Raw genomic sequence first — 23,554 nt, forward strand, 5'->3', positions numbered from 1 at the left:
ACTACCCCGTCCCTTCATTCTGCCTCTATCAATCTGTATCTATCAACACTGGGATACCTTTTTGGCCACTAGTCAGACACTGGTAGGTGACTTAACCTGACAAATGCAGTTAACAGTTGACAATCATTCTCACTGACATTTCCAGTACTCAGCTGACAAACCATGCACCTGGCAGCTTTTGTAGATTTGTTCTTGCAGCCAGTCATCTAGAAAGCCCTCCAGAATATGAAATTAAAGAGACATTCTGGTCCTATCCTGCTACTAAACACACAGAGAGCTGGGACAATGTGGCTTAAGCTTAGCCAGGCCTAAAGTCCTTGACAAGAGTCAATACATTTCCAGAAGCATAAAATGAGCCGTTGAATTCTCCTGGAACAATCTTAATACCTTAGGCAGAAAGAATGGTTAGACCAAACTCAGAGAAGTTGAATGGAAAATTTTAAATTAGGGAGAGAAGAGGCTTTGAAGTGAGGTATTAGGTAAGAGCCAGGTGAAAGAAAACAAAGATGAAATCTGCTTATCAGTAAGTAATTCCCCATCTCTCCCCTCAAAAAATGAGTTCCTTGATAGATCCAGAATGGGGGTTACAAATATTAGGAACCCTTAGCTCTTTTCTGGAGTTGAACTTCCCAGAAACAGACACTAAGCCATGGATTCATATGCAAATATTTTATTAAGGAAGTATTCCTCGGAGAAACTGATGAGGGAGAAGATAACACAAAGGAGAACGTCATTTTTGACAGTCTTAACCTCAACCTAATGCTACTGGGCAGCTTTAGAATGTAAACTTCACCTCTGTGTGCCAACGCTTGGTGAAGAGGATGAGCGTCAGGCTTCAGCCTTAGTCATTGGTCACGGCTGTTTGGGCCAGGTGGTTATGGGGAATAAACTCCAGGTACTTTTGTTTCTTTGCTAGGGCAGGCTAAAGGGTTCAAGGGCAATCCTCTACATAGAGTTGCAGGTACCTCCGAAGAAAACATATAAATGCATTGAAGAACATTCAAGGGGATTTAGACAGACCACGGATATCTCCCATAGTTCTATTTTCCACTCTGCCATTGAGCACCCTAAAGGGAAAACTCTGTAAGCATTCACCTAATCTGAAAAATGCAATAGTATAAAGCAGTTTCCCCAAGCAAGAAAAGAGTGATTTATTCATCTACAGTATTTATTGAACACTTGCTATTTCTTCCACTCCCTGAGGTAAGTGCTTGGATTTGAAGATGAATGATTCTTTCCCTTGAGAGTATTAAGAGCCATTATTGACTTATGTATAAAATGCTATGCGAATAGTCCCCAAATCAAAGTCAGTGGATTCGAGGGCAGTGAGGGCCACCAACTTGGGACATATAAAGCATTAGGAAAATACTAGAATATAATAGAGTAAATAATATACTTGAGTAAATAAATGATCAGTTCAGTTCAGTCGTTCAGTCGTGTCTGACTGTTTGCAACCCAGTGAATAGCAGCACGCCAGGCCTCCCTGTCCACAACCAAATCCTGGAGTTCACTCTGACTCACATCCATCGAGTTAGTGATGCCATCCAGCCATTTCATCCTCTGTCATCCCCTTCTCCTCCTGCCCCCAATCCCTCCCAGCATCAGTCTTTTCCAATGAGTCAACTCTTCGCATGAGGTGGCCAAAGTACTGGAGTTTCAGCTTTAGCATCATTCCTTCCAAAGGAATCCCAGGGCTGATTTCTTTCAGAATGGACTGGTTGGATCTCCTTGCAGTCCAAGGGACTCTCAAGAGTCTTCTCCAACACCACAGTTCAAAAGCATCAATTCTTTGGTGCTCAGCCTTCTTCACAGTCCGACTCTCACATCCATACATGACCACTGGAAAAACTATAGCCTTGACTAGACGGACCTTTGTTGGCAAAGTAATGTCTCTGCTTTTGAATATGCTGTCTAGGTTGGTCATAACTTTTCTTCCAAGGAGTAAGTGTCTTTTAATTTCATGGCTGCAGTCACCATCTGCAGTGATTTTGGAGCCCCCAAATATAAAGTCTGACACTGTTTCCCCTGTTTCCCCATCTATTTCCCATGAAGTGATGGGACTGGATGCCATGATCTTCGTTTTCTGAATGTTGAGGTTTAAGCCAACTTTTTCACTCTCCTCTTTCACTTTCATCAAGAGGCTTTTTAGTTCCTCTTCACTTTCTGCCATCTGCAAATCTGAGGTTACTGATATTTCCCCCGGCAATCTTGATTCCAGCTTGTGTTTCTTTCAGCCCAGCATTTCTCATGATGTACTCTGCATAGAAGTTAAATAAGCAGGGTGACAATATACAGCCTTGATGTACTCCTTTTCCTATTTGGAACCAGTCTGTTGTTCCATGTCCAGTTCTAACTGTTGCTTCCTGACCTGCATATAGACTTCTCAAGAGGCAGTTCAGGTGGTCTGGTATTCTCATCTCTTTCAGAATTTTTCAGTTTCTTGTGATCCACACAGTCAAAGGCTTTGACATAGTCAATAAAGCAGAAATAGACGTTTTTCTGGAACTCTTGCTTTTTCCATGATCCAGCAGATGTTGGCAATTTGATCTCTGGTTCCTCTGCCTTTTCTAAAACCAGCTTGAACATCAGGAAGTTCACGGTTCACATATTGCTGAAGCCTGGCTTGGAGAATTTTGAGCATTACTTTACTAGCATGTGAGATGAGTGCAATTGTGCGGTAGTTTGAGCATTCTTTGGCATTGCCTTTCTTTGGAATTGGAATGAAAATGGACCTTTTCCAGTCCTGTGGCCACTACTGAGTTTTCCAAATTTGCTGACATATTGAGTGCAGCACTTTCACAGCATCGTCTTTCAGGATTTGAAATAGCTCAACTGGAATGCCATCACCTCCACTAGCTTTGTTCGTAGTGATGCTTTCTAAGGCCCACTTGACTTCACATTCCAGCATGTCTGGCTGTAGATGAGTGATCACACCATCGTGATTATCTGGGTCGTGAAGATCTTTTTTGCGTAGTTCTTCTGTGTATTCTTGCCACCTCTTCTTAATATCTTCTGCTTCTGTTAGGTCCCTACCATTTCTGTCCTTTATCGAGCCCATCTTTGCATGAAATCTTCCCTTGGTATCTCTAAGTTTCTTGAAGAGCTCTCTAGTCTTTCCCATTCTGTTCTTTTCCTCTATTTCTTTGCATTGATCGCTGAAGAAGGCTTTCTTATCTCTTCTTGCTATTCTCTGGAACTCTGCATTCAGATGCTTATATCTTTCCTTTTCTCCTTCGCTTTTTGCTTCTCTTCTTTTCACAGCTATTTGTAAGGCCTCCCCAGACAGCCATTTTGCTTTTTTGCATTTCTTTTCCATGGGGATGGTCTTGATCCCTGTCTCCTGTACAATGTCACGAACTTCATTCCATAGTTCATCAGGCACTCTATCTATCAGATCTAGGCCCTTAAATCTTTCCACTGTATAATCATAAGGGATTTGTTTTAGGTCGTACCTGAATGGTCTAGTGGTTTTCCCTAAATAAATGATAGAGTAAATAAATAGAGTAAATATTATATAATAGAGTAAATAAATGAACACATTTAATGACTGAAGAGACAACATTTTAAAAATCTCAAATAAGAGCAATTAAATACAAATTTAATGCTTCAGTGACTCACACAAAATCACTGTTCCTGAACTAAATAAAGTAAGTTTTACAATAAAGAAGAAGTAGAGCCTTGCATTAGATACAAATTCTCATACTTGACTCCCATGAGGGCCATGGAAGAACTAGGTCAGCTACCTAACTTGTGTCTCTGCCCTTACAAAGGGCAGATGCAGGGGCACTAATGCCTAAAATAGGAGCAGAAATGAGAACCCCAGAGAAAAGCCATTAACAGAAGAGGAGGAGCCTTTTTCCAGTTGACCAGGTCACAGCAGTAAGTGGTCAAAGTGGAATATTTCTTTCTCTTTTGATTCAAATGCTCTAATCCGAAGTCCCTGGGCTGCCTTGTTCTACTACAAGCTCAGATATTCCAACAATCAGTCATTTTCAAAAGTCACAGCCTCTGTCAATAGATTCTGAAGTACCTAGTTTCTATAGGAGGAAAATACCTCAGACACTCCAGCTAAGCAATGGATGGTTTATGCATCCAATGACAAGCTAAACTTGAGCCTGTCCATGAGAGATGAGTTCATCAACACTCCCTGGGACATGGATCCTAAGAGAAACTGGAGGGAAGTGGAGAATATAGAAGATTTTGATTCTAGAGCATGGCTGCAGTTAACTGAGCTCAAGGACAAGATTCCAGTCTCAGTCATCACTAGATTTTCATCTGAGGGCCTAGAACAGTGCTTTCCTTATGGCAGCTTTTCGTACGTGTGGGCAGGATTGAATTGAGAAGAACTTAGGAGGTTGATGAGCTATGATTACAACTCCAAAGGCTGCTTTTTTTCCAACCGTGTAAATCCAGCTTATTATCCAGAGAGCTCAGATTTCCATCCTTTGGCTTTAATTTGTGCGCTTAGTTGTTCAGTCATGTCTGACTCTTTGTGACCCCACGGACTGTAGCCCACCAGGCTCCTCTGTCTATGGAATTTCCCAAGCAAGAATACAGGAGTAGGTTGCCATTTCCTCCTCCAAGGGATCTTCCAGACCCAGGAATCAAACCCATGTCTCCTGCATTGGCAGGCAGATTCATTACCACTGTACCACCTGGGAAGCTCAGGAATATGGAAGTGGGTATCCTATCCCTTCTCCAGCTATTTATCCAGTTTTACTTCCTCAGTTTTTCTTCAAAAAGAATAAAATGGAGTGCACAATGCAAACTGAAATACCGTTTGGTAAGTGCAAATTTTAGTTTATACTTGAAGTATTTTACCTAATTTGAATATCCTTAAAATAAAATTTATTTTTCTTTAAAATTTTCAACTGTTCATTATAAAACTAAAGACTTGGTCAAGAAGATAAAATTTTACATCACATGGAACAGTTTGATAATTGCCCAAATTTTACCTTTCACCAGTTTTGGTTTTATTAAAATTCATGTATTAGTTACCACAATATCTATTAATTATACTGCATGAATTTTTTTCTTTTGTAAAAATACATTATTAAAATTTTAAAACATTATCTCTCCTCATGCACAGTAATGTTTATTTATTTATATAAAAACACTTTACTGGTGTAATTACATATACAAAATCCAGTAAAATATTATGTTGGCCTCTATGTTTATTTTCTGTTTGTTGTTCTCACAAATTGAAAATCATTTGTCACATAGAAGAGGAAGGAAAAAGAATGAACTACTCAACAAGGACAAATACATTATAGCATCACTTATATGTGAAATCTAAAAAATACAACAAACTTGTGAATAAGACAGAAAAGAAAAATGCTCACAGACATAGAGAACAAACTAGTGGTTGTCAGTGGGGAGAGGGAAGGAGAAGGGGCAACTTGGCTGAGTAAGAGGTACAAACTATTCGGTATAGAACAAGCTACAAGGATGTATTGTATATCACAGGGATTAGAGTCACTATGTTATATGACTACAAATGGAGTATAACTTACAAATGAGAATCACTACATTGTACACCTGTAACATATACTATTGTACAGCAACTATACTTCAAATAAAATGAAAAATAAAAACTATCTGCTCTAGGTGCAAAATATACCAGCTCCCCAGTACTGCATCTCTACCTCCAGTCCTGCGGCCCTGTCTCTTGTAGACACAGGTCTGGGTACACTAACTTCCTTCCTGGCACCCAGCTTAAGCATTTGGACATTTGCTATTCCCTTACCCAGAGCTCTCTGGGCCCAGATAGCCATATGCCTTCAGTTCAGTTCAGTTGCTCAGTCGTGTCCAGCTATTTGTGGCCCCATGGACTGTAGCATGCCAGGCTTCCCTGTCTGTCACCAACTCCTGGAGCTTACTCAAACTCATGTCCATTGAGTCAGTGATGCCATCCAACCATCTCATCCTCTGTCATCCTCTTCTCCTCCTGCCTTCAATCTTTCCCAGCATCAGGGTCTTTCCAAAAAAGTCAGTTCTTCACACCAGGTGGCCAGAGTATTGGAGTTACAGCTACAGCATCAGTCCTTCCAATGAATATTCAGGACTGATTTTCTTTAGGATGGACTGCTTGGATCTCCTTGCAGTCCAAGGGACTTGCAAGAAGTCTTCTTCAACACCACCATTCAAAAGCGTCAATTCTTTGGCTCTCATCTTTCTTTCTTTCTTTTTTTTTTTTTATAGTCCAACTCTCACATCCATACGTGACTACTGGAAACACCATAGCTTTGACTAGATGGACCTTTGTTGGTAAAGTAATGTCTCTGCTTTTTAATATGCTGTCTAGGTTGGTCACAACTTTCTTTCCAAGGAGTAAGTGTCTTTTAATTTTGTGGTTTCAGTCATCATCCACAGTGACTTTGGAGCCCCCCAAAATAAAGTTTCTCACTGTTTGCCCATCTATTTGCCATGAAGTGATGGGACCAGACACCATGATCTTAGTTTTCTGAATGTTGAGTTTTAAGCTGACATTTTCACTCTCCTCTTTCACTTTCATCAAGAGGCTCTTTACTTCCTCTTCACTTTCTGTCATAAGAGTGGCGTCACCTGCATATCTGAGGTTATTGATATTTCTCCTGACAATCTTGATTCCAGCTTGTGCTTCATTCAGCTCAGCATTTCTTGTGATGTACTCTGCATAGAAGTTAAATAAGCAGGGTGACAACATACAGCCTTGACGTACTCCTTTTCCCGATGTGAAGCCAGTCGGTTGTTTCATCTCCAGTTCTAACTGTTGCTTCTTGTTCTGTATATAGATTTCTCAGGAGGCAGATCAGGTGGTCTGGTATTCCCATCTCTTTCAGAATTTTCCACAGTTTGTGGTGATCCACACAGTCAAAGGCTTTGGCATAGTCAATAAAGCAGAAGTAGGTATTTTTCTGAAACTCTCTTGCCATTTTGATGATCCAATGGATGTTGGCAATTTGATCTCTGGTTCCTCTGCCTTTTCTAAATCCAGCTTGAACATCTGGAAGTTCACGGTTCATGTACTATTGAGGCCTGGCTTGGAGAATTTTGAGCATTACTTAGATAGTGTGTGAGATGAGTGCAATTATATGGTAGTTTGAACATTCTTTGGCATTACCTTTCTTTGGGGTTGAAATGAAAACAGACCTTTTCCAGTCCTGTGGCCACTGCTGAAGTTTCCAAATTTGCTGGCATATTAAGTGCAGCACTTTCACATCATCATCTTTCAGGATTTGAAATAGCTCCACTGGAATTCCATCACCTCCACTAGCTTTGTTTGCAGTGATGCTTCCTAAGGCCCACTCGATTTCACATTCCAGGATGTCAGGCTCTAGGTGAGTGATCATACCATTGTGATTATCTGGGTCGTGAAGATCTTTTTTGTACAGTTCTTCTGTGTATTCTTGCCAACTCTTCTTAATATCTTCTGCTTCTGTCAGGTCCATCCCATTTCTGTCCTTGTCACCTTGTCAGTATATCTTCCCTGCCCAATTTATTTAAAATACAACTCCACATCTCCTTCTGTTTTCTGCCCCCTCACTCCAGACACCTCTGACGTGCCTAGTCCGATTTTACCCTTGTTTCCCTCCGCAGCCATGTCACTGTTTCCCCAGCTGTGAATTTAACGCATTTACTTGTGTTGTCAGTCTTTTCCCACTGTACTGTCGTCTCCACGGGCAGTGACTTTTGTCTGCTTTGACCCTTCCTGTCCTTTTAACACCTTGAACAGGACCTTCTAGAAAGGAAGCCCCCAGTAAGTATTTGTATAATAAATTCATGAAATAGGAAATAAAGCGATTGGCCTTGATAATGGGTAGGTAAATCTGATGTAAGTAAAATTTTATGCATGTGTATAGATAGGTGTATTACTCTTTGGAGGATAAAAGTTCCCTAATTCTCAAAATTCTCTGTAACCCCACCAAAGTGAATAAGTTCCTGGATGAGAGATGTTTGTCATTCCTCTGCTTTCAAGGATTCTGAGCTTTTCCAGCCATTTCTCCATCTGCTCCCTCTGGCTTATTTCATTTTTTTCCCCTAATGCAGAGTCACATTTTTGACTCTTTCTTCACTGGACTGTGAACTCTCTACGGACAGGACTGTGCTGCATGCTCAGTCATTCAGCTGTGTTTGACTCTTTGGGACCCCAGAGACTGTAGCCCACCAGACTCCTCTGTCCATTCCCAAGCAAGAATACTGGAGTGGGTTGCCATTTCCTCCTCCAAGGGATTGTCCAGACCCAGGGGTCAAACCCATGTCTACTGCACTGGCAGGCAGATTCTTTACCATTGACCCACCTGGGAAGCCCCAAAGACAGGATGAGAGTGATTCATTTCCCCACCTGCTTCAGTCCTAACCCTGATCTGAGCGCTCAGAAGCTGTTTGCTGAATGAATTAACAGGATAGAGAGAAGCTGAGGGGTAAAAAGGGAAGCTCCCTGTTTACAGTTTGGATTCTTTTTTTGTCCTCGGATAAGATACAATTTTATTTCTACTCGTCTAAATTTTGACACAGTCACCAAATTCTCTATTTGCTGATGATCGCTGAATAGAAATCTAAAGTAGAGAGTGGGAAAGACAAAGCATACCTTCACCGTATTTGTGTTTCCTAAACAGAGCTCCCTCTGCCCTGATTTGTTCTGTGGGAAAAGTGTGGGTTGTTTTGGTGAAGTGAAGGCTGAGGGTGGAAGGAGCAAGTTTTGGGCAGATCTGCCTCTCAGCAGATTGAGTGCAGTTAGAGTGGACATTTGCCTACATTCTTGAATCCATATTTCAGAAAGAAGATTAGTCATGTACAGAAATTCAAGTATTTTCTTAATGTTGTGGTCATTACAGAGTGCTTGTAAGGTCCCTCAACCAGATATTATGTTAGTAAGATTAGAGTAAGAGCCCTGAAAAGTAGTTGTGTAATAGGGAGGAAATGGAATTTTATCGGCATGGGACGAGATTCCTGTAGGTTGATGAAGCCTGTTTTGTGGAGGAATCATAGGGTGTGGCGGGTCCTGTGATATAATATAATATAGTGATAATAGGGCCTCTTATGTATGCTCCTCCTTAGTCTGCAATAACCAGCCGCCCTCACTTCTTGTGTTGCAGTCATCTCTACGTGGCTTTGCCTCTTTCATCAGACTCTGAGTCTTCTCAGGGAAAGAATCTGACCTGATCCACCCCTTTATCCCTCACTGGGATCATCCCAGGGTCTATGTGGAAATCTTAGCTCTCCAAAGACTGCCGGATGACCACCAAGTTCGTATTTTCTTCTTCTTGGCACGTAGGCAGACCGCACCCCCTAATCATCTTGCAGTTAGGTCATCTGACCCAGTTCTAGCCAATCTTTTGGCACAAGTACAAAGTATTTCTTCTAGGACTAGTCCATAGACACCTTTATTAACTCTCCCCCATCTTTCATACAATCATAGCAGCCTCAGACAGCTTGTGTTGAAGATGGTGGAGATGCAGGATGGAAGAACGCAGCTTCAGAATCATTGGAGGAGACCCCCCTCGATTACTCCACCAATGCCCTCCTATTATAGACTTAGACCCACACTTCTACTGTGTTAAACCACTGAAAATTGTTACAGTTGTGGTCATTATGCAGTCAGTTTACCTTAACTAAGCAATCTTGCCCATGTAGGTGTCCAACAATGTTTGTGCGATGGGATGCTTCAGAAAGGCTCCAGTGCAGTAGAGAAATCTAGATAAAACATCTAAATCCACACTAGTTTTCTCTCTAGGTCATGGGTAAGTGGGGAGAAGTGAGAGGGTAACAGGCAGGAAGGCCAGGGGTCTCCAAACCGAGGAAATAGCCTGCAAGTGTCGGACATTTTTATTTCTCTTAAGCGGCAGGAGGAAACAAACCAGCCATATTGTTTCCTTCTTTATACAAATTTAAAAGGAGGTTTCTCTCAAAATACTGTGTTGTAATAAAGACACCTGGTTTCACCTGAAGCTATTCTCAAACCTAGAGATAACCGATGCCTTTTTCTTATGGAAATGTTTATCTTAATCTATGCTAATGTACTATGCATTTACCCCAAACTCAGTCTTCAAGTCAGTTCCGCCTTTTGGCTCAGAACCTACTTGACAAACCAGTATGTTATACTCAGATATTGTTCCTGGAATCTATGTAAATGAAACTGTTTGTATGGTGATCTGCCCTTCTTCAAGATTCAAGCCAATCATTTTATGGCCCAGGATGAACCATTTGGTGCCAAGATTATCCCAAAATGCATCTTATGGGTGAGGGGCCTGGTGCCATTCTGAGTTTTAAGACATTCCTTTCTTTCATTAACAGACTGCTAGTGACTATACAATATCCAGCTGAAGACTAGCAGGGGGGCACTCTTTCTGCCCCCTTCTGATGCCTATGTCAGAAGCTTTCTCTATCTCCTTTATACTTTAATAAAACTTTATTACACAAAAGCTCTGAACAATCAAGCCTCGTCTCTGGCCCCAGATTGAATTCTCCTTCAAGGCCAGGAATCCCAGCGTTGTGATTCAACAACAACCTTTCAGAAGGAATCTTGTCCCTACCATGTAGGAGTGTGATGCACGGTTCTAATACATTCCACTCTGCCTGTTGCTTCTTCATTTCTAGGCCTCATGGACTAGAGGCGGAGACGTTTCCTCTACCTTATTCCATGTAACCCCCATGTCCTTCACCTCTCCAGAACCACGGCAGAGTTCTAGAGAAAATACAGCATTAAAGGGGGAAGTATTGTATTTCCTGGTTGAAATAAACTGGACTAGAACAAAGAGACCTGGCTCTGTGTCCTGGATCTGCCAGTATTTTGCTGTGTAGCTTTGAGCAAACAACTTCCATCTCTATATTTATTTGTTTTCTGGAAATTGTATTTTGAGTTAAGGATTGTCCAGGGAGATACTCTCTCAGTCATTTACTTCTGGCTTCACTCTGAACAAAAAGACCCTTTGAAGAGCTAAGACCTGGCTTAAAGGGTGTTAATCACTTCCTCAGGTCCTTGTGTGAAGTGAATATTTCACTTTATTTTTCTTTTATTTCCTCATTTGGCTCTTCCTTTCCTTCCTGTCTCTGGAGTGAGTGAGTGAGTGAGTGCTATGTTGATTCAGTCGTGTCTGACTCTTTGCAACCCCATGGACTATATAGCCCATGGGGCTCCCTTGTCCATGGAATTCTCCAGGCAAGAATACTGGAGTGGGTGGCCATGCCCTCCTCCAGGGGATCTTCCCAACCCAGGGATCAAACCCGGGTCTCCTGCAGCTCCTACACTGCAGGTGGTGTCCCTGGAGGGCCCTGCCTTACAGGATGTGATGCTTACTACTGCTCATGAGGAGGAAGTTTGCCTTTTTGGTTCATCAGGATGACTGTGTTCTGCTTCCAGTCACAGGCAATCAGGAATCTGGCCTCTCCAGATGGAAAAGATTGGAAGAGTGTCAGCTTAAGTGGCAACCTCTACCTCCTGAGCTCCATGACGAAACAACCCCTAGGATGTCCTCCCACCGTGACTGAGTCACCTTCCTTGCTATCCTCACCCCCACACTACTAGCCACCACCCCCCACAAGGCTCTTCCTCTCGTGGGCCTTCAAGGAGCTGGCTAAGCTACTGAGGTGTGACTGGCTCTCTCTTGCTTACAGGCGTCTCTCAGCAGATCCTGTAAGTTTTAATATCTGTTGCAAATCCTCCAGGAGGTAGGATTTAAACCAGGAGTGATTATTTTCTTACAGAGCATGTCCTCTGGTGGCTGAAGCAAGGGCTCAGTACCTACCGAACTTCATGATCCACCAGTTTAACTCGGTTTACAAGCTCTTCGTGGCAGGTGCATCTGTTTTCATTCCAAGCTCATTGTCCAATATTCTTCCTCATTCCCTTGGTTCTCAAGCCTTACTTTGATATCTCTCGGTACCCCCAAATAAGCTATATTTTCTCACCTGTCTTGAACATTTTCACACATTTTATGCTTCTGTCTCTGGTCAAGAGTGTGTTCACCATCCGCAACTAGTGGATGCTCACAATTCCACCTAGTTAGCGTGTGATCATATTTGAGATGTCAGATAGGTGTCACTTCCTTCAGGAAGCTGTTATTATCCTGTTATTATCCCATTAAGCCTGAGTCTGATGCTCTTCCTATTTAAAAGGCTGTTTATTTGCCTATAGCAACTGTACCCAAGCACCAGCCCTTGGGGTGGTGACTCTCTCCTTTTCACCACTGAATCCCAAGAGTTCAGCACAGGGTCTGGAATGCCTGTTGTTTAAATCATAATTGCTGAGTAAAAGTCGAATGGAGATGCTATGAGTGTTACATTTTGTATCTTTGGGCTGTAACAGAAACCACAAACGGTGACTTTTTAGGAACATTTAATTATATGTTTAACAAGTGTCTAGAGCTAGGTGGTCCCAGGGTAGCACTGTGGTTCAGTGGAATTGTAAGGATCTAAGCTCTTTTATCCTTTTCTCTGCCATCATTAACTTGACTATTTTCATCTTCTTCATGATTTAAAGATGGCTGTCACACATGGAGTATTGCATTCTCATGTATCATCTTTAAAGGAAGGAAGAAAAAAGTTCTCTCTTTCTTGTCAATAGGACATTCTTTCCCAGAAGACTCCAGCTCTTTCCCTTGTATTTTACTGCTGAGAACTGGGTCCTGTGCCCACTCTAAGACACGTCATGACTCATCCGTGGTGCCTTTGCCTGAAGTCATGCTCCCTAGAGTAGAACTATTTCTAGCAGAATATATGAATAGATAACTGATCAGTAAGAAGTGAATGATGGCTGCCCTTCAAGCCTTTCGTTCAGCTCAGTGCAGTCGCTCAGTCGTGTCCGACTCTGCGACCCCATGAATCGCAGCACGCCAGGCCTCCCTGTCCATCACCAACTCCCGGAGTTCACTCAGACTCACGTCCATCGAGTCCGTGATGCCATCCAGCCATCTCATCCTCTGTCGTCCCCTTCTCCTCCTGCCCCCAATCCCTCCCAGCATCAGGGTCTTTTCCAATGACTTAGCTCTTCGCATGAGGTGGCCAAAGTACTGGAGTTTCAGCTTTAGCATCATTCCTTCCAAAGAACACCCAGGGCTGATCTCCTTCAGAATGGACTGGTTGGATCTCCTTGCAGTCCAAGGGACTCTCAAGAGTCTTCTCCAACACCACAGTTCAAAAGCATCAATTCTTCGACACTCAGCCTTCTTCACAGTCCGACTCTCACATCCACACATGACCACTGGAAAAACTATAGCCTTGACTAGACGGACCTTTGTTGGCAAAGTAATGTCTCTGCTTTTGAATATACTGTCTAGGTTGGTCATAACTTTTCTTCCAAGGAGTAAGCGTCTTTTAATTTCATGGCTGCAATCGCCATCTGCAGTGATTTTGGAGCCCAAAAAAATGAAGTCTGACACTGTTTCCCCTGTTTCCCCATCTATTTCCCATGAAGTGATGGGACCAGATGCCATGATCTTAGTTTTCTGAATGTTGAGCTTTAAGCCAACTTTTTCACTCTCCTCTTTCACTTTCATTGAGGCTTTTTAGTTCCTCTTCACTTTCTGCCATAAAGGTGTTATCATCTGCATATCTGAGGTTATTGACATTTCTCCCGGCAATCTTGATTCCAGCTTGTGTTTCTTCCAGTTCAGCATTTCTCATGATGTACTCTACATATAAGTTAAATAAGCAGGGTGACAATATACAGCCTTGATGTACTCCTTTTCCTATTTGGAACCAGTCTGTTGTTCCATGTCCAGTTCTAACTGTTGCTTCCTGACCTGCATACAGATTTCTCAAGAGGCAGGTTAGGTGGTCTGGCATTCCCATCTCTTTCAGAATTTTCCACAGTTTCTTGTGATCCACACAGTCAAAGGCTTTGGCATAGTCAATAAAGCAGAAACAGATGTTTTTCTGGAATTCTCTTGCTTTTTTGATGATCCAATGGATGTTGGCAATTTGATCTCTGGTTCCTCTGCCTTTTCTAAATCTAGGTTGAACATCAGGAAGTTCACGGTTCACGTATTGCTGAAGCCTGGCTTGGAGAATTTTGAGCATTACTTTACTAGTGTGTGAGATGAGTGCAATTGTGTGATAGTTTGAGCATTCTTTGGCATTGTCTTACTTTGGGATTGGAATGAAAACTGACCTTTTCCAGTCCTGTGGCCAATGCTAAGTTTTCCAAATTTCCTGGCACATTGAGTGCAGCACTTTCACAGCATCATCTTTCAGGATTTGAAACAGCTCAACTGGAATTCCATCACCTCCACTAGCTCTGTTCGTAGTGATGCTTTCTAAGGCCCACTTGACTTCACATTCCGGAATGTCTGGCTCTAGATTAGAGATCACACCATCATGATTATCTGGGTCGTGAAGATCTTTTTTGTACAGTTCTTCTGTACTTCTGCCACCTCTTCTTAGGTTTTACTAAAATGGTGGGCTCTTTTCCTCTGAGTCTGAGCTCTACTTTAGATTGGTGTCACTTAAAATGCAACATTTGTGATGGCATGTTCTTCTTTTAGTAGCCCCTCTGGCATGAAATGCTATACTTGTCTGTTTATTCTCATCAGCCACTTTTTTCCTGAGGCAGAAAACATGTTGACTCTCCTGAACTTCAACGTGGGCAATGGTGCCCCCTCAAGTCAATCAATAAGTAGCATCCTCCAGTAGTATTCATTCCTAGAAAACTTTCTTCCATGGCCAAAGCTGCAAGAATTTGGTTCAGTTATTGCATCCTGACATTATTGCACCAGGACTAGATGGAACAAAAAGGCAACAAGATGATAAAATTTTTTATTGTGAGCAATTTAACCAATTCCTGAATAGATCACAAGGAACCTACTTTTTGTTAAAATATAAAATTTAGGGGTGAGTATACAATTGTTGAAATCTAGATGACATTCCCAATATTTAGCCTTTCTAGATCCATCTACTTTTTTTTAATCTGAAAACTTTTTAAACTAAAAAGTGAAAGTGAAAAAAATATGTTTTATTAGTACACTTTACTTCTAGAAAGCTTGTTTCTTCTTGGTTAGTGTGACCATGATGGTCTCTTGTGGAGTGTGACACGTGCTATAGCTGGACTTTTATCAGCATTATCTTAGATCTTCATGTCAACTCTATCCTTCCTGCTGACATGTTATATAATAGAAATCCTCACTTCAGATTTTAAGTGATTTGTCCAGAGTCATCAGTAGAGCAGGGATTAGAATTCAGATTTTCCCGATTCCAAAATGATTCCTGCATTCCCTGTCAGGAACCAAAACCCGTTCCTTCAGTTTTCATGGTCACAGTACGCTCATTACTTTCCCAAAGTCCATAAGGTTTTCAGTCACCTGTCACTGGTTAATCCTTCTGTCTCAGGTTTTTGGCAAAGTGACCATTCACATTCATTGGCTGAGATATTTATGGACAGTACATGAAATGATTTATCTTCCTAGTTCAACACTTTAAGTCTGGAGGCACTTACATTTAGTTCGGCAAGTAAATACTAAGAATTAAAAAAAAGAAACGGGTAGATTAACAGACCAATCCTGTGGCTGAGGAAAGTATTTCCTCTCTTTCCTTTGTTAGTCTAATAGGTAAGGCGTGTGCTAAGAGATTTTAAAAGTGCCTGAGAACAGCAATGACAATTAGTGATTGTTCTGAATTCACTGAAGCCCTGGCGGTTTTGACATTTCCCCAGGGAATTAGTTTGGCGGTCCTGTTCAGATGGAGGAGGAAAGTAAAAAGGACCATCAGGCTTTGCTCAACCCAGGAGAGGAGAACGAACTGGTGAGTCTTCTCTTTTTTTTTATTATAGTTTCTCAAAAGTGTCTGAGCCTGTAGGCTACTTGGAGCTGGAGAGGCTGAAGTCTGATAAGGCTCCTGGAGATCCACAAGGCACACTTTTACAGCAGGGGAACCTTCAGGGGAGAGAAACTTGTGTCTTCTAGACGATGACCTTGTGTCTTTTAGCTCTTGCCATCCTGATGTGCTTTGATTGGACCCATGAAGTTCCCTCCTCAGACATTTTGCAGAGTAATGGCTGTGCACACCCACAGGGTACTCACGGAGGCATTCCCACTTATCATCTGGCACTCTATATAATTAGACAAATGCAGGCAAAAAAACGAAACTCTTTTTAAAGATTTTTCATTTATTTTTAGTGCTCTGGGCTGAAATCATGCCTTACAAGAGCCAAGAGAGAGATTTTAAGCACCAAGTAATGAAGAAGGACTACAGTGTAACCATATTAAACAAACAAACAAACAGTTCTCACTTCTTTGATCCTTTTTCCCCACTGCCCCTTCCACCAAACACATATAAATCTTGAAAAGTAATTATGAAAATCTTGAAAACTACAATATCTCTTTAGTACTGAAGACTTTACATTTATTATTTTATTTGATCCTCAGAACTCATGGAAGGAATTAATCCTATTTCATAGACAAGAAACATGAGACTTGGGAGGTTAAGCAACTTGCCCTTAGCCTCCAAGGGCCAGCCTAGGAAACCAGTCCACTCCTCCCGGCTGCACACCCTGCGCTGTTTGCGCTCTAGCGAGGCAATGAGAAATAGAGATTAAGAAAAAGAGAGGATGGAATAGAGAGGGGGCACTGAAGGGCAGAAAGGAACCCAGAGGACAGGGTTCATATATCCAAAGGGTATCAATTTTCTGCCTTGTTCTTCCGGTTCCCTGTGAAATCTGTCGGAAATTCATATCCCCTCTCTCCGTACTTACTGTGCTTGTGAACCTATGGAAAATAAATGATGTCATTTATACCTGCACTGGCCACATGTGGTTTTAGAGAAGTTGTGGCTGTTTAGTCCCTTAGTCATGTCCAGCTCTTTTGCAATCCCATGGACTTCAGTCTGCCAGGCTCCTCTGTCCGAGAGATTTCTCAGGCAAGAATACTGGAATGAGTTGCCATTTCTTGACCCAAGGATTGAACCCTTGTCTCCTGCATTGGCAAGCTAATTCTTTACCACTGAGCCACCAGGGAAGCCCCTTTAGAGAAGTAGCTAATTCCAACTGAGATGCGCTTTAGTGTGTTAATAAAACACGCATAGGCTTTTGAAAGCTCACTAAAAACAAAGTGTAAAATATCCCATGAATAATTGTTATATTGGTTACACATTGAAGTAACAATGTTTTGGATAGATTGGATTAAATAAAATGTTATGAAAATTAATTTCACCTGCTTTTTTTTTGTTTTAACTTCTTTGATGTGGCTGGTGGGAAATTGAAATTACAAAAGTGGCTCACATCAGTGGCTTACATTTATCTGCCCCACAGATCTTGACAGTGGTATAGTGTTCTAAAATCCTCAGACTAAAGGGTTGCAAAGAACTAAAACTTACTCGCCTGTGTTCACTACCGAACAACTCTACCAGGTCTGCTGCTTTTTTCCAGCATGTCGATGAGCGTTCAAAAGAAAAATCTGTTTTCTCTTCATTGTTCTCTAACTCAGTGCTGTATTTTTAAAGTTTACAGTCTAGTGTTTTACTTCTATTAACCACACAGAAGGCATGGGTATCAAAGGATTAAATAGCAGGAGTCACCAATTTCTTTGGTGAAGAAAATGTTTGGTGATCAAACAATTCTAGAGAAATCCACCAAAAAAACCCTCTGTTAGGAACTCCCCCTAGGTTTACCTCATTGTCAGGGCATCTTAGGGAGGGGGAGAAGGAGTGGCTGTTAATCTCTCCTTCATAAATCTTACTCAAGAACTTAGGCAGAGAGCACAGATGCAAATCCTACTGAGGTGAGTCGGGAAACCTGGCTAGTAGGCAAGCTAAAGGGGTGACCTAGGTCCACAGCTGACAGGACACTGCCACCTGCCACCAGGCAATTGCCATTCTAGATGTCGCAGGCCCAGCGCTGTCAGATCTTTTGAGTTTGAAAGAAAAGCCAGAAATCTGTATACTTATGTAAAATAGCCTTATGATAAACTCTGGAATTTTTCTTTCTTAGATAATTAGTAGGCCAGTTCAACCAGGGCCTGGCCTAATCCCAGCCTTTGCAACCTCTCAGCACTTGCTCTTCCTTTCCCAAAGGTTTCCTGTGGCCCAGACTTGACTTCTCCTTGCAGTCATCATTTCCAGTGAACAAACACTGTGACTGTGTGAAAGGGTGTGAGGTGGAAACTACCTCCATGGGTGGAGAGGGCCTGTGAGGTGATCCACGTGCAGTCTTGGGTCATTTTCCTGAGCTCATCTCAGATACAAGGTGTGGCCGGCGTATCACAGGTGAACCTTGCCTTACCATCTCCTGTTCTCCAGCCCCTGCTCCTCCACATGCTTCCTGGGTGGGTGCTGCGCTGGGTGTTTGACAAACAGTCTTTCAGGTTACCCTCACAATAGCTCATGTGATCGATAGCATCAGTGTACAGGCCTTGACTGTCCTTCCCAGTCTCCTGCCTCCCACTCCCTACCCCCGCACCGCCACCTGGCTCCAGTGGTCGCTTGTTCCTGCATGTTTTCCCCAAAAGCATCTCCTTTCTTCTGCCCAAGTGTTTCATCAGCCTCTCCATTTGCAGTCAGCTTTTCTTGTCTCCTCTTGTGACCTTCTCAGGACCCTGCTGTTTCACTCACAGCCCACAGCCTCCTTCACAGCCACAGAACCTCACTGAGTCTGGAGTCTGTACAGTTCATGCCTAATGGATAAGGATTTGTTCTCAGGCAGACCTGGGCTTAGATTCTGGTCCTGCTGGGTAAGTTATTTAACCTCCCTGGGTTATTTGTTATATGAGGCTAGTAATACCAACCATTTGGAATTGTGGTGAGGATATAATGAGGTAAGATAGCCTTTCCAAAAATATCTTCTGTTGTACAATATTGTTAATAGTATTTATTATATAAAAACTCTCCCTTTTCTCTCCAACAATTAAGTTTGAGAAGTACTTGGTGAAACAGGCCGACCAATAACTTCAGGGCCTCTCAGAGCTTTCAGTATACTGTACTTCACTGTGAATCTACACAAAGGGCATTAGAGTGTGCTCTATTTCACACATGGTATACATGGAATCCTTTCCTGGCGGGGCAGATTCCCTTATAACTACTGTTCCATGGAACCTCTGGAAGAAAGGCTGTTTTCAATGAATGACTGGTATCATTTCAGCGTTATGATTATTCTCCTGGGAGAAAAAGTCATGTTTCTCTTCAGCCACGCGCATCAGGAGGCACAGGGGGTGCATAGCAGCCTCTGTTCCGGGGTCCTCTCGGGCCTCGCTTGCTGCATTTACTTGGTGGAGATGAGACAGACTCTGCCCTTGAGACAGAAGCGCTGCATGAGTCACACGGGTTGTCAGGCCCAACCATTCCCTCGGTGCTCCCCTCTGCACAGATGCCCACCACTTCAGTGTCGGAATCACAAATGGCAGCAGCCCGGAAGGCAAAATGGCCGCTTGGCACAGAGGACACAGGTTTGATAGGAGAGAACTTCCCTTTGTGGTAACTTTTTTCTGTAACACAGTGGAGGAGCCATGGCCTTCAGACAGCAGATCTTAGTCAAGGCTCCACAGCTGACTGGGTGGCTACGGACACCTTATGGAACCTTGTTAATTGTCTGAGAATGACATCAGTTACCCCTTCTGACTCACAAGGTTTGCAAGGGTCATGTAGGAAACATGGAAAGTGCTATGAAAATATAAAGGGTTAATTTACATGCAAGGAGTTGGGGGTGTCACGTGGCTTTAAAAATTACAGAAATAATGTAATAGGTGAATTTGATGCTAAGGGTATTTCCTCTTCCTCTGTTTAAACTTGGGGAATGATAATTGTTTGAAGTCTATCGTTTCAAAAATAATATGTAAAGAGTTGGTAAGAAAAATCAGAAATTTTGAACATCTGAATTGTTTTAAACACTATCACATACTCCTAATCTTCCATTAAAGGACAAACAAAATAAAACTCAAACGACTAACTTTGAAAATTTTAAAGTGAGCCTTACTGTCTCTTTCTTATTTAGTCACCATTTATATTATAGATTGACAAGCTTATCTAATCTTCAACCGGCACCCCATTATGAGGGAGAAAGAGCAATATAGGTGACAGAATCAAGATTTAAAAAGTTCTCTGGGGACTTCCCTGGTGGTTCACTGGTTAAGAATCTGCCTTGTAATACAGGGGACATAGGGCAAAAAGGGATTTACAAATAATAAATGCTGGAGAAGGTGTAGAGAAAAGAAAACCCTCCTAAACAGTTGGTGGATATAACTTGGTATTGCCACTGTGGAAAACAGTATGCAGGGTCCTCAAAAAATTAAAAATAAGGATACACAGTTCAGTTCAGTTAGTCGCTCAGTCGTGTCCGACTCTGCGACCCCATGAATCGCAGCGCGCCAGGCCTCCCTGTCCATCACCAACTCCCAGGGTTCACTCAGACTCACATCCAGCGAGTCCGTGATGCCATCCAGCCATCTCATCCTCTGTCGTCCCCTTCTCCTCCTGCCCCTAATCTCTCCCAGCATCAGAGTCTTTTCCAATGAGTCATCTCTTCACATGAGGTGGCCAAAGTACTGGAGCTTCAGCTTTAGCATCATTCCTTCCAAAGAAATCCCAGGGCTGATCACTTTCAAAACAGATTGGTTGGATCTCCTTGCAGTCCAAGGGACTCTCAAGAGTTCTCCAACACCACAGTTCAAAAGCATCAATTCTTCAGTGCTCAGCCTTCTTCATAGTCCAACTCTCACATCCATACATGACCACAGGAAAAACCATAGCCTTGACTAAATGGACCTTAGTCAGCAAAGTAATGTCTCTGCTTTTGAATATGCTATCTAGGTTGGTCATAACTTTCTTCCAAGGAGTAAGTGTCTTTTAATTTCATGGCTGCAATCACCATCTGCAGTGATAAACAGCTAGAGACAAAAAAAAAAAAAAAAAGAGAGAGAGAAATAGAGGCACCACATGACTCAGTAATCCCATTCTTAGACATAGATCTAGAAAAGATGAAAACTTAGTTTTAAAAAAAATACATGCACCCTAATGTTCACAGCAGCACTAGTTATAATCACCAAGATATGGAAAAAACCCAAATGCCCATCAATAGACAACTGGTTTAAGAAGACAAAGTGTATATATACATAAAGAAATACTACTCAGTCATAAAAAAGAATGAGACATTGTTATTTGCAGCAACATGGATGGACATAGAGAATATTATACTAAATGAAATGTCAGACAAAAATAAATATTATATAATATCACTTATGTGTAGAATCTAAAAAATAATAAAAATGAATTTATGTACAAAACTGAAACAGACCTAGAAAACAAAACAATGTTTACCAAAGGGGAGAAGGAGGGAGGAACAGGCAAATTAGGAGTGCGGGTTAACAGGTATCAGTTCAGTTCAGTCAGTTAAGTCGCTCAGTCATGTCCAACTATTTGCGACCTCATGAATCACAGCACGCCAGGCCTCCCTGTCCAACACCAACTCTCGGAGTTCACTCAAACTCATGTCCATCGAATCAGTGATGCCATCCAGCCATCTTATCCTCTGTTGTCCCCTTCTCCTCCTGCCCCTAATCCCTCCCAGCATCAGAGTCTTTTCCAATGAGTCAACTCTTCTCATAAGGTGGCCAAAGTATTGGAGTTTCAGCTTCAGCATCAGTCCTTCCAATGAACACCCAGGACTGATCTCCTTTAGGATGGACTGGTTGGACCTCCTTGCAGTCCAAGGGACTCTCAACAGTCTTCTCCAACACCACAGTTCAAAACCATCAATTCTTCAGCGCTCAGCTTTCTTCACAGTCCAACTCTCACATCCATACATGACCACAGGAAAAACCATAGCCTTGACTAGACAGATCTTTGTTGGCAAAGTAATATCTCTGCTTTTCAATATGCTATCTAGGTTGGTCATAACTTTTCTTCCAAGGAGTAACCGTCTTTTAATTTCATGGCTGAAATCACCATCTGCAGTGATTTTGGAGCCCCAAAAAATAAAGTCTGACACTGTTTTCCCTGTTTCCCCATCTATTTCCCATGAAGTGATGGGACCAGATGCCATGATCTTCATTTTCTGAATGTTGAGCTTTAAGCCAACTTTTTCACTCTCCTCTTTCACTTTCATCAAGAGGCTTTTTAGTTCCTCTTCGCTTTCTGCCATAAGGTGGTGTCATCTGCATATCTGAGGTTATTGATATTTCTCCTGGCAATCTTGATTCCAGCCTAGCATTTCTCATGATGTACTCTGCATGTAAGTTAAATAAGCAGGGTAACAATATACAGCCTTGATGTACTCCTTTTCCTATTTGGAACCAATCTGTTGTTCCATGTCCAATTCAAACTGTTGCTTCTTAACCTGCATCTAGGTTTCTCAAGAGGCAGGTCAGGTGGTCTGGTATTTCCATCTCTTTCAGAATTTTTCACAGTTTATTGTAATCCACAGAGTCAAAGGCTTTGGCATAGTCAATAAAGCAGAAATAGATGTTTTTCTGGAACTCTCTTGCTTTTTTGATGATCCAGCAGATGTTGGCAATTTGATCTCTGGTTTCTCTGCCTTTTCTAAAACCAGCTTGAACATCTGGAAGTTCACGGTTCACGTATTGCTGAAGCCTGGCTTGGAGAATTTTGAGCATTACTTTACTAGCGTGTGAGATGAGTATAAACTATATATAAAACAGATAAGCAGCAAGGATTTACTGTATAATACAGGAAATTATATTCGGTATCCTACAATAACCTATAATGGAATAAAAAAACTCAATCACTTTTTTGTACCTGAAACTAATACAATCTTGTAAGTCAACTATATTTCAATTAAAAAAGAGAGAGAAAGTATCTGGATAAGCCTGACATGATCAGTGAGCCCAGAAAACAAACTGGACATTTCTTGAAGTCAGAGAGCTTTAAAGGACGAGAGAGATATGAGCAAAGGAGGCTTTACTTTGCACCTTTGTAGATAGAAGGTTCAGAGTAATAAGAAGCTCTGAGTAATCTGTAAGAACTGAGAACTGAGAATAGCTCTTGGCCGACAACCAGTAACAGAATGGGGACCTTTGTTCTAAAGCTACAAGCAACTGAATCCTACCAACAGCTATGTGATCTTGAATGAAATCTTTGATCTCCAGAAGGCGCAGAGTCCAGACAATACCTTATTTTAGTCTTATTAGACTCTGAGCGGAGGACCCAGCTAGGCAGACCAAACTCATGGACACTGTGAGATAATAAATTTGTGTTGTTTTAAGCCATTTGTTATTCAGTGATAGAAAAATGAATATGCCATCACAGCTGTCCAGCAAGTGAAGGTGCAACCCTGCCAGGTAGTGAGTAGTCTGTCTTAAGCAGACAATGGATGTTCATCTGTGAAAGATGGTGTACAGCTATTTTTTTTTCAAGAGAGAAATTTGAAGCAAATAATTACTGAGATACTTCTCCTGTTTAGTGATGCTCTTACTCCACGAATAACTTTAAACAGAATGTGCCATGTGGCCCCATGCCTTTGACATAGGGCCAATTTTGGTTCTTAAAATTGCCCCTGGTAATCAGCCTATGCATTTCATTTCCTTTTGATGTATATTCAGTGCTCTCTCACCATGAGTCTTATCAAACAAAAATCCTTAGTTGTACTTTTACTTCTGCACAGCCCATGTGCTTATTTTTTATTTTTCTAGTTTGTCAACAA

General features: G+C 41.9%; 1 protein-coding gene across 1 annotated transcript in view; it reads left to right on the forward strand.

Annotated features, from left to right (window-relative positions):
• Positions 1–15,651: 15,651 nt before the first annotated feature.
• Positions 15,652–23,554, forward strand: part of ATP13A5 (ATPase 13A5) — a 116,126-nt gene continuing 108,223 nt past the window's right edge. The window contains exon 1 of the mRNA XM_052643038.1: positions 15,652–15,714. Coding sequence (XP_052498998.1) covers positions 15,652–15,714 — 63 coding nt within the window. The remainder of the gene's footprint in view (positions 15,715–23,554) is intronic.

The sequence above is a fragment of the Budorcas taxicolor genome, chromosome 1 (genome assembly GCF_023091745.1).
Source record: "Budorcas taxicolor isolate Tak-1 chromosome 1, Takin1.1, whole genome shotgun sequence".
NCBI classification, from domain to species: Eukaryota; Metazoa; Chordata; class Mammalia; order Artiodactyla; family Bovidae; genus Budorcas; species Budorcas taxicolor.